Here is a 12,577-nt window from a genome sequence, read left to right as displayed (position 1 = left end):
ACAGAACTTGAAGCCCACCAGTGTTTCTGGTTTTGAGACGAGCACCAGTGAGAATTCATTTTACTCCAGCTTAGGGCCTGGCTGGCTCAGAGAAAGGCTGGCCTACTCTTCAAAGTCTCCACTGTCTTCCATTCTAATTCCTTTTACCGGTCACTGACAGGTAGGTTGGTACCACGGACAGCGCATGGACATTAGAATAATACAGACCTGGGTTCAATCCCCACCCTCACTGACTCTCTGGCCTTGAACTCTTTAAGCCTCATGCGTAAAACTGTAGTAACACCTACTTCACAAATCTGTAGATTTTGTCAATGAAATGAGATTAATATGTGCTAAATCTCTCCTGATTTATTCCTGCAAGTTAGAGATATGGTCCTTGGAGGTAGCAGGGATGTTACAACTGAGGATGAAGACATTACTGGGCACTTACTTTTATCTAAGAGAACTGGGGCTAAAAGCAGCATTACAGACACCAAGGTCAGAGAAAACTGCTGTAGTTGGGGACTTTACCCATCATCAGCCAGGTAATGATGCCCTCACCCAGGTTGAGTATCTGAGATGAAAAGGGATTGTAGTTGCATTCTAGGATGGCAAAACTCCTGACCGCAAGAGCAGAGCCCCAGGGAAGTCAGAGACCAGAGAGGGGGTTGGGCTGTGTCTGTCCCTTCAACATCCCCAGCTGCCCTGCATGAGCTCCTGTAGAAAAGAGGAAGTGTCTCTCCAAATCAGTTGTGAAAGAATAACTGGCCAGTTCTTTATAGATGCAGGAAAGTAGTAACAACCTTGTACCAATATGTTCCTTGTGTCCTCAAACTGTAAATTTAAAGCTAGGCGTCTTGTATAAATGTGTTAAGCACTGCTTCAAAAGGAAACATGATTTTCTATGCAAGAGCAGAGATTTCACTTCTTGGGAACACACCCTGGTCATACCTGAGAAGCAGTAGTTTTTAGCTTCTGGATGCCATTCACCAAGTGCTCCTTCTTCTGGAACACCTCTTTTTGTTTCTTCTTTAGCAGGTTCTTAAAGAGTGATATTTGTTCTAGAAAACTCTTTGGGGTGGTATAGTTGTGCCTTCTTTCATTCTGGTAATACCTGGCACTCATTTCACTTACACTAGTGTGAACATGTGCCATGAAGAGGCTAATGCAATCTTTGTACAGTGGCTGAAAACAAACATTGCATTCTTGTGAAATCCTTTCAAGTTAAAATCATAAATTAAAAAACAAGAAAAATCAACAAAATCATACAGCACTTCTGCCCTGAAAAGTCAGCACAAATTACAGTACAAGCTGGAAAACATAATCTGTAAGAGATATTCACAGGATTAGAGAGATTATAATATAGCTTTCGGCTTTCCTAACCATCTACCTGCCAATTATGATAAAGGAATTTCATGTGTTCCACATACCAAACCCCAAAACCAACATATAAGCACAGCTCTTTACAACTTCATTTTTATCTATCAAGTGTGTGAAAGAGAAAATAGAGAAATAAAGACACAATATTATGAGTTTTTCTTTTCTTTTTTTGTTCTTTTTGTTCTTTTGTTTTCAAGCTAAATTTCAGACAAAAGGAATCAATAACCTTGCAAAGTCATGAGAAAAAAAGCTGAAATTGACAAGTTGAGTTTTATGAGAACCACAAAAAAACAAACTGGATGGGCTTTTAAAAGCCACTGCTTCTGGGAGAAAAATATTTTGATCATTTTTACTCTCATTTGGGGGGGAAAACACCACCCCCAAATAAAACACAAAACAGAACAAGTCTCCTTTGAAGATTCCCTGCAGAGCCCCCAACCCCCGCAACCCATTCCTTCCATTGTGTCCTTGGTGACTTCTGAAGTAGTTAACTTTTTAATTTGTGGAGTCACATCTCCCTCATTTTAATGATTATTTATTGCATTCTGTACAAGATGAACCAGGTTCAATTAATCAAGGGGAGCCTAAAAATCAATTAATATGAATTAAATGAGCTACACCAACTCTTAGGAAAGTCACACATAATTTACCAAAGTGTTGTCAATAATGCTCAGACATCTTTGGGAACACTGCACACAAGTGGCTGGTGATGCAGTTAAACGCTTCAAACCTGCACCATCAATATTACAACCAGAGGTGCCTGGAGAGAGACGGCAATTCCTGCTGGGGAAAAACAGCTGTTCCTGAGCAACATCTTTCAACACGCAGTTTTCCAACCTCATAAAAAAAATCCCTGAATGGGTATAAAACCCACACATTATTTGATTGATCTGTGTATTAAAAATCCATCTTACTAAAAACTGAAACAGTGTTTTTAAAGTAAAGTTTACATATAAAAGTCACAAGTGAGAATCCTGAATAGCCTTTGTTTCATTACCAAATAGTGGACTCAGAAAAATGGAATTTACAAGGAAGTTATATAAACTTCATCTAAGTCATATTCCCTTGGGGACTCTTTTTTTAAAGAGCCTGGCTTCAATGTAAACATGAACAGAAATTCACTCCTGCCCAGTCTTGTTTTAATGGGAGCTAGCAATGCACACATACCTTTCCATAATACAGATAAACACTTCCTCAGCCAAGTGTAACCTTCTTAGAGGAAGGGAAAAAAAAAAAAAAAAAAAAAAAAAAAAAAAATCCCTGGCCTCTGCCCAACCATGATCCTTATGAGGAGGCTCCTCGGAGGCCCTGAAAGCTCTCTTTAACAACAGTTTCATTTGTAAGTCTCCTATGGAAAAAGTGGTTTCCGGTAGAGCTGGAAGTGGCCCGAGACAACTTGTCTCAATGGGGCAAAATAACTATTGTTATCGGGCTTAACAAAATGGCACAGCATGGGAGCCTGGAGGAGCCAGGGAGCAGCTGGTTGTAATTCACACTGTTTTTCAGAAAACTCTAATCGGTCCAGAACAGACCTCTTTGATGACTGGTCTTCCCTGCATTCTCAATTTGTCACTTTCTCTTATGATAAGGTCAGTAGTGACAGCACTTCCTGACATTAACAGCTGTGGCTTTTAAAAGGGTCATTGTAGAACTACTAATTGCAGTAATTTCATTAGCATAAATTATTTATTCTGCCATTCATTTATCTCCAGTTTTCTTTTGAGGGGGGAGCAGAGAGGGCGGCTGCGGTACTGCAGCGATGGCAGCGTAACACTGTATTTTTCACTCAAGGGATGTAAGGGAAGAACATCATTCCTGCTAGATTTGGCCCCTTCATGAACATCAGTTGATGCCACTCTGTAGTCATTCCATAGCCAATCATGGGGAGGGCAAAAATAAAAATAAGCAGAGCGTCAGCCTCAAATGGTGATAAATTCCAGGTTTCCCTACCAAGCTGCTTAGGAAAACAATGCTGTCTGCATTGAATCATCAAATGCAAAGATGAAACTGCTTTTTCCCACATTAAGAGAAAGAGCTTAATTTCCAGTCTCTCTATGGCTCACCATAAACAACACACTGCTGTTTCTGGCAGTAACCTCACTGCCACACCAAGTGCTCTAACCACCTGGCTCTTCGAGCAAGTGCCCACTATGTTCCCCTTGTTTTAAAATGCCAGACAGGATTGTTGAATGACACCAATACCCAGAGGCCAGCACTAAATCAAATAGTTTTTTATACCTTCCTGAGACCAGCTAAAACAATTATTTGCATCTGTAAAATCAAATTTAGATTTCCAAAAGTATTGTTTTCAAGGGAGGGAAGGAGAAAGGGGCAACTAAAAGAATATTATTTTCTTTTTTTTTTTTTTGAAGTTAAACTTGGGTTAATTCTTTCCAATAGTAAGTCTTGAAAGTTTTTCTCAGAAATTTTTTTCTGTACTAATTTTTTTAAATGTCAAACTGCTGAGCTATAAAATCTTTTATATTTCACTCATTTGGGAGCTGGTAAAAGAGAATATGTTATTTAGACACTTGTGATCATTAAGGTGGTTCATTAAAGAAAATATAATCATGAATAAATGAGCAAGCTTGCATTTGACCATGTCTCCTTGCTTCTCAGAGCACTTATTCACCCTGAGAAAAGCATTCTGGGGGGCAGCCAAGGATGCAGGGCTTAGGATCTAGGTTAAATCTCCAGCTCTGGAAAAACCAGGCACATTGCTACATTCCCTATGCTTCCCCCTGCCCTAAAAATTAGTCCTTTTTATTCTGTTTCTTTTCCTTCTATCAAAATAGTCAAACATTGGAGCAAGAGTTCAGATGAGGAAGGACAACTATGGGCTCTGGTGTCCAACAGCAAGTGGGCCCTCACCAGCGTGAGCACAGGCCACCCCTCACCTGTTGACAGGGCAACCAGCAGCCCCTCCTTGTGTCAGTGCTGACGGGAGAGGGAAGCAATGAAAGATCAGGGCAGGTAGCCCTAGGTGGCAGCGCCACCAGTAGCTGCTCTAAGAGGATGCCACCGTGTAGTGCAGCAACAGGTGTCAACTGTGGCAGCAAACATGGTTTCTAAACTGCGTTGCCTTCCGTGGTTGTTCCATTTGTTACTTGTCTGGTGAAGGCACTTTGTTAGTTTGCTTACATTTTTTAATTTTTTTTGTTTTTAATTTTGAAGCTTGCATGCTAGTCAACGGCAAGCTCAAGTTCAGCCTAAACCAATGATCTTCCTGACTAGTTCCTAATCATGAAAGAAGTGGATTTTGTTCCCTAACAGAACACGGAAACAAAGATGGTAGAGCTGGTTCTGGCAAGCCGGTACCCTCGAGAGAGCCACAGAAGCACAGACTTGGAGGGCTCATGGCTCCGCGAGTGAGTCAGCTTCTGGCTTGACAGCACATCCAGATGCCTGGGTGGCCATAAAAATGGGACTCTGCTTTCCTGGTACAGATGAATCCTAAAGTTTACAAAGCTGCAAAAGTCCTGGGAAGGATTGCTGTATTCCTTTTGCAGCTCCATTCTCAGTTCCATTAACATGCACAAAGCAAGGCATACAGGACAGACAGATCCTTGTGGTATTGGTAAAGGAGAAAAGGACTGAGAAAGCGGAAGGATGTTAAAAATGACTTGGGTTTTTCCTCACCAATTTGAAGATATGCTTAAGCTAGGATGAGATTTAGGTTGGTCCAATATCAATTTGGTTGCATTTGGTTTTGTCCTGATATTTCCAAATGGCTTTTAGTATTCCTTATAAAGAGGGTATTTCCCTCAATTCATATAATGTTTCATACCAGAGTTTATCTTTTACTCATATCTAATAATCCTAATTTATATTTTAGAGAAAGAACAGAGGTAAAAATAATAAACATAACCTATCACTGAAAAAATGTTAATACCCTTCCTGTTGACACAAGAATTTTTAAAGAACTTACAGGTCACTGGAAAAATAAGTTTTTTTAAACATAGCAGTAAAATAACCTTCCTCTTTGAACATTTCTCTATTGGTTTTGGAAAATGGTAGCAAAATATGTCATTCATAGGCTAACCTCTAGATCTAGAACGAGTTCTGGATTGACGAGGCGGGAGCCTGGGGAATAACTGCATTTCATTGAAAAGGCTGATAATGCTGTATGATCACCTGTAAGTGTCATCACGTCAGGAACGAGAGCCGTACTCCTCCAGTTGACCGCCATGCCTGAAAAAAATGCGCTTCTCCATCTTGCTCAGATCTTTACACTTCCCCACACAAATCTCACCCCTAGACAGTTGCCGTTTACTTCTTGTTTCATTTGCCAAGTTTTCAAATATGTCTACTGCTCATTTTGTCCTGAAAAGCAAAACTGCTGCTTTTCTTTTAATGCCCAATATCTACCTTTTTTCTTGCATATTCCCGACTGGAACCCATGCACTAACCACCAAGGTCTTCACCCAATTCCCTCCCCAGTGTGCTTCCCTCAGCATTTCCAACCCTACTCCCAGGGATGGGCAGAGGGCCTTTCCCTCTCTGTCTCCTTACACCACTTCCTCCTATCTCCATTTTCAAATCTCTTATGAGAAGTGGTGTATGCTGATGCAAAGTCTTGAGATAAATATCTGGTGAGACTTAATTGTCAAAATGTTTTGGTCATTTTTTTGGACAGCTATCACTTAGTTCAATATCGGGTAACTGAAAAATAGCACAAACATTTATTTAGATGCAGTCAACCCATACCCCTGGGGGCTGAGTGTGTACTGATGGAAAATTATATGTCAACATACATAAAACTGCTTGCTGTTAATGAACCCTTCCTCTGTGGCCAAAGGGGGTCACCTTGTATAAGTACCTTACGCTCATCAAAAGAGGTCGATAATTAAGAAGTACCTAAATTATGGTGATAACTTTCAGTCTTAATGATTGAAATTAAAACTAAGAAAGTGATCAAATTAGTACTCATTCAAAAAATTTAAAAGCTGGTTTGACCTCTACAGAAAAGACGCCACATGTTTTTAGAAGAACACGGACACACTGCACTCTGAATCATAATTATTGCTCCTGAGCGACAAATTAGGAAGGTGGGAAAGTTAAATAAGCACCTTGCACTGAAATGAAATCATCTGGCTAATTTGTTTCGAGGCATAATTCAGCTTGATAGAAAGGGTAGAGTGCTTTCAAAATTCCTATTTGGCACTCAGAATCCTATAGGAGGCGTCATGACACCATCAGACAGAGCTTAGCACCTGGCAGGAGCACTCTGGACTTCAAATGATGCAAATCCTGCCTCATCCAGCAGATGTCAATGGTCACTGGCATATCAAAGCTGCTTCCGTGGTAACAGTTTTCAAAGTGGCACCTACCTCCATGGGACAGAGCCAGCAAGAGGCAGCCGAGACAAGGAACTTAGGAAAGGACTGTGCCAAATTGAGCTTAAACCATGCTGTGAGCTCTGATTTCCTACTGCTTGAGAAAGTAACATTCAGAAATGAAGTACTCAGATTCTTTTTTTTCTTCCTTACTAAACCAGCCAAAGTGTGAAAGATTTCTGTAAGCCTTTAGCAGACATCATTTCCCCCCTATTTATTAGTGGAAAGGCTGTAAATGTGAATGTGGAGAGGAGAGGGAGAGAAAGGCAGCTGAATGCCTAAAGCATCTACCGTACGTGTATCATCCAAGTTAGGTGCTGCTAATCTGGTTCTCTCCTTGCAATCCAGCATGATGTAATTAGATTAATAGACATTTGAGAAGAAAACTAAGGAGGTTTCCCTCTATAAAATTCTGTAGGTGGAAGTGAATATTTGCCCTGTGTGATTACCCAACACAGCTGCTTAGAGAGAGAAAGGGGGGGGAGGGCAGGCAAAGGAAAACTGATGTAACAGTCAAATAAAACTAGCTGCATATAAATTAATTAATTAAATATGTAAGTATGCCTGGATATTTAACCATCTGGTCAACGAAAGATGGGATATCCAACAAAATGTTGGAAGACTGCTCTGGAAGGCAGCTGCTATGGCTTTTGGAATATAGGAGGTGACAATGGGCTCCTCATGATAAATTTTCTTCTAGGAACTGACATCACCCCTCCCAGTCCCCCAGTTCTGTTTCTGGCTCTGAGAGTCGCTCAGTGTGGGACCTTCTAGGCACCTTTCACCTTACTCACGCAAATGGAGCAGGAGGACAATGCTCTCCGGGAAATGTTCTCCACCACCACCTTCCCCTTCCTGAACTGCCTAGTCCGAAAAGGCACTGCTTACACATAAAACCTCCTCTCTAGGAAATCTAACCGCAGCTTCATGTTTACATTTCTTTTTCCTTCGAATCTGAATGCCTAAAAGGTTTTCTTTTTTTCCTTCATGCACCCATTTTAAAATGTACAAAATTTTCATCAAGAAAGAAATGACACCTACCCTATAACACACAAACCCAGGAAACAAATAAGCAGATATGTTATTGTGAAATTGACAGGGGCCAACTTTTTCATCTGCCAATGCTGTGCTGTGAATAATCACAATTCATTGCCTTATGCAGTTAGAAATCAAGCATGGTGTGGCTAAGGGTAACTACACTTTTGTTTAGGTTTTTAGTTGTCGACTTAAGGGGTTTATATTCAATAAGACCTAGTATGATTCTCAAGGATGACCTTGGCCTTCTAGTGAGTCAGAACATGAAGTGAATATGGTCTGTGTGTGTGTATGTGTGTGTGCGTGATGTGCACATCCATCTCCATACAAAGAACCATTATATTCCACTGAATGCAAACCACAGATGATTTTATCACCTTAAATAAGGATCGCTTTCTGAGAAGAGGAGAATTTTGGAAAATACAATCCTCTGAGGATTTTAGCACGTTGTATGTGTGAGAGGGACTCAGCGGATGGACACAGCGTACCTCAATTCCCTCAGTGTCCTCAATGAACCTCTTGCTGACTGAGACCAGAGCCTCCTGCGGCCACGCGTGAAACCAGTCAATGGCAGTGCAGTTGACTATGGGCTGGGAACTTCCGAGCTCTTACTCTCAGCGTGTGACCAACTGGTGAAAAAACACAAACGATCTGTGGAGACATGGGGGCAGGACCAAAAACAGGAGGGTGATGAATGAGCAAAGAATGACACTGCAGTCACAGATGAGGAAAGAAAGGAGCGCAGCCAACCGTGACATTAAACCACAGCGACCGCACCATGCAGTGGAGAGCAGCCTTAACCTCTTACTAATGAGTGCAAACCTGACCAAAGGCGCGACACGGGACATACAGAAACACCGCAGTGTGCTTTTCTTAAAAACTGTCCCTCTTCTTTCAGGTGTGTTTGATGATCATCACTAACAGCGAGTTGTTTTACTCCCTTCCACAAGTACCATTACAAAAATAAAAATAAGTCACCAGTATATAACACCAATACTCTTCTCTTTCCTTCCATTTTGTTTCGCATCAGGTTCCTCAAAACTGTATAACAGACTTAAGAAAAACCCAGTGTCTTATCAGTCTGTTTATTTCTATTTCCATTAAAAATAGAATGTATCTGCTTGAGTTCTTACTTCAGATTTTAAAAGAATTTTTAAAAATTGGTTTAAACCTCCTCCTGATAAATTTTTCAGTTTTCAATGTAAATCTGAAGGTTTTTTTTTTTTTTTTTTTTTTTTCTGAAGATTTAAAAGTTAATTCAAACCTGAATAAACCATTTCTTGGTATGTGGTGTCAGGGGTTTGGTTCCAGGACCTTTGCAGATACCAAACTCCCAGGATGCTCAAGTTCCTTACATAAATGGCCCAGATGGTATTTGCATATAACCCACATATAACTTCCTATATTCTTAAATCATCTCTAGGTTACTGATTATACCTAATGCTATGTAAATACTTGTTATATTGTGTTGTTAGGGAATAAGACAAGAAAATTTCTATTCTGTACAGATGCACCTTTTTTTCTGAACATTTCTGACTCAACGTTGGTTGAATCTGCAGATGAGGAAGCCACAGGTAAGAAGGCAGCCGTCTACTTCCATACTTTCTCCAGGCACACAGGGCAGTCTGTCAGTGGTGCCTGAGTCTGGCCCTGGTAGTGTCATAGATACTCAGTGGGAAGGGTGCCTCAGAGGCAGGATGGTGGGTCTGACCCTATTTCCTCCCCTTCTTGAGGGTCCTCCCTGAACTTCAGAAGGTTCTCAGAGGAGACACTCCAAAGAAAAGTGCTGAGACAAGAGACTCTGCCTCTTTCCCAAGTCCCCTAGGACTTGAAGAGACTGATGGGAGACATGCCAGCTGGGAAAATAACTTGGGCAAAGGTCTGAGGGAGAGGCTTGGATGATTCTTTTCTAGAAATGTGTGATACTTGATATAAACACCTTGTTGCTTCAAGTCTGATACCATGAGGTCAAGCAATTGATGAAATCATTATCTTTATTTTTTCTTTATTTTTTAAAAGGTTTTTGTAAGATTGAGGTTGGCATCAATTTTTTCCCTCAATACATTTGTGGGTTATTTTAGTGACTATTTGAGACATTTGTATGTTTTGTTTTCTCTGATAATTTGAATTCTACTATTTATCAGAGTAATCTTAGGTTTTGAACTTTTCACACCAAATTCCCATCATTGTGATTTTCAAGACACATTTAGATGAAGTGGCTTCTTTGGGGCTGGGGATATAGCTCAGTTGGTAGAACGCTTGCCTTGTAAACACAAGCTCTGGGTTCGATCCCCAGCACTGTAGAAAAACAAACAAACAATAACAACAACAACAAAAGGTTAGATGAAGTAGCTTCTGGCCTGGAGATCCTGCAGGATGAGACTCAGGAGAAATTATTCCTCCTCACTGCTACGGGAGTATCTGGGTGTGTGGAAGTGCTTCTCAGACTTCAAGGTGCTTACAAGTCACAGGTCTTCTTGGTGGAAGGCAGGTCCCACTCAGTGGATGTGATGGGAGAAGAATATAATTTTGTTTACCCATGTGTTTAAAAAAAATCCATGTCAAAAACAAAACCCCAGCCTAAGTATCAACCCACCTAATATCTCATTTAACAGGTGTCTGTTTATTTATAACTCAAGCTAGATAAAATCCTAAGGTCTAATTTTTTACTTTGATAAAAAAGCATGAGATCTACCCTCTTCACCAAATTTTTTCAGTGTACAGGATATTGCTATTTTTTCAAAAATTTATCTGTTCTAATCAGGTTACACATGACAGTAGAATGCACTCTGACACATCACACATAATGGAGTAAACTTCTCATTCTTCTGGTTGTACATGATGTAGGAATAACACCAGTTGTGTACTCATATATGTATCTAGGGTAATAATGTCCAATTCATTCTACTATCCTTCCTATCCTCCCTTCACTCCCCTTTTGCCTAATCCAAAATAACTCTAATTCTTCCCTACCATGCCCCTTATGTGGAATTAGCATCCACATATCAGAGAAAACATTCAGCTTTGGTTTAGGGGGATTGGCTTATTTTGCTTAGGCATGACATTCTCCAACTCCTTCACTTACCAGCAAATGTGTAATTTCATTCTAACTGTAAGACTGAGTAATATTCCATCACACACAACACCACACTATATTATACACACACATGTATATATACAAATACACACACATATATATACACATATACATATACACACACACACTATATATATATCTATATATATGTATAAAATTTTATTTATCCATTCATCTGGTGAAGGGAACCTTAGTTATTATGAGTTGAGCTGCAATAAATATTGATGTGGCTGCATCACTGTTGTATGCTGATCTTAAGTCCTTTGGGTATAATTGAGGAGTGGGATAGTTGGGTCAAATGGTGGTTCTATTCCAAGTTTTCTGAGGAGTCTCCATGCCGCTTTCCATAATGGTTGCACCAATTTGCTATCCCACCAGCAATGTAGGAGTGTACCTTTTTCCTCACAGCCTCCAAAACATTTATTGTTGCTTGTATTTTTAAAAAATATTTATTTTTAGTTGTAGATGGACACAATATTTTTACTTATTTCTATGTGGTGCTGAGGATGGAGCCCAGTGCTCACACCTGTGAAGCAAACACTCCACCACTAAGCTACAACCCCAGCCTGTTTGTATTCTTGATAATTGCCATTCTGACTAGAGTGAGATGAAATCTTAGTTTTAATTTGCATTTCTCTAATTGCTAGAGATGTTGAACATTTTTTTTCATATATTTGTTGATCATTATATTTCTTCTTCTGTGAAATGTCTGTTTATTTCCTTAGCCCATTATTGATTAGGTTATTTGTTTTATTGGTGCTAAAAATTATTTTTTGAGCTCTTTATATATCTGGAGATTAATGCTTTATCTGACTGAGGAGTGTGTGGTAAAGATTGTTCTCCCATTCTCTCGTCTCTCTCTTCACATTATTGATTGTTTCCTTTTCTGGGAAGCTTTTTAGTTTGAAAGCATCCCATTTATTGATTTTTAATTTTACTTCCTGCACTTCAGGAGTCTTGTTAAGGAAGTCAGATCTTAAGTTGACAGAGTGAAGATTTGAGCCTACTTTTTCTTCTTTTAGGCACAGGGTCTCTGTTCCAGTGCCTAAGTCTTTGATCTACTTTGAATTGAATTTCATACATAGTGAGAGATATGTTACATATGGTTTTCCAATTTTCCCAGCACCATTTGTTGAAGAGGCTATCTTTTCTCCAGTGAATGTTTTTGGTGCCTTTGTCTATTATAGATAATTGTATTTGGTGTGGGTTTGTCTCTGTGTCTTCTATTTTGTACCCTTGGTCTATACGCTTGTTTTGGTGCCAATACCATGCCATTTTGGTTACTATGGCTCCATATAATTTGATGTCTGGTATTGTGATGCCTCCTGCTTTACTTCCCTTGCTAAGGATTGCTTTGGCTATTCTGGGTCTCTTATTTTTCCAAATGAATTTCATGATTGCTTTTTCTATTTTTATGAAGAATGTCATTAGGGTTTTACTAGGAATTGCATTAAATCTCTATAACACTTTTGGTAGTATGGCCATTTTGACAATATTAATTCTGCCTATCCAGGAGCATGGGGAGGTCTTACCATCTTCTAAGGTCTTCTTCAAGTTCTTTGTTTTGGGTTCTATAGTTTTCATTGTAGAGGTCTTTCACTTCTTTTGTTAGACTGATTCACAAGTACTATATTCTTTTTTTTCTGAGGTTATTGTGAATAGGGTAGTTTTTTTCTAGTTTCTCTTTCAGTAAATTCATCACTGATGTATAGGAAAGCATTTGATTAACGGATGTTGACTTTATATCCTG

The 12,577-nt window shown here is 39.7% G+C and overlaps 1 protein-coding gene across 1 annotated transcript in view; it reads right to left on the bottom strand.

Annotated features, from left to right (window-relative positions):
• Window positions 1–12,577, bottom strand: part of DNAH11 (dynein axonemal heavy chain 11) — a 335,620-nt gene that overhangs the window by 110,941 nt on the left and 212,102 nt on the right. The window contains 3 exon segments of the mRNA XM_079151923.1: window positions 931–1,164; window positions 8,219–8,317; window positions 8,319–8,381. Coding sequence (XP_079008049.1) covers window positions 931–1,164; window positions 8,219–8,317; window positions 8,319–8,381 — 396 coding nt within the window.

Source organism: Sciurus vulgaris (genome assembly GCF_902686455.1).
Source record: "Sciurus vulgaris genome assembly, chromosome: 8".
Classification (NCBI taxonomy): domain Eukaryota; kingdom Metazoa; phylum Chordata; class Mammalia; order Rodentia; family Sciuridae; genus Sciurus; species Sciurus vulgaris.
The sequence above is the reverse complement of the archived record's forward strand: the minus strand, read 5'-3'. Positions and strand labels throughout refer to the sequence as shown.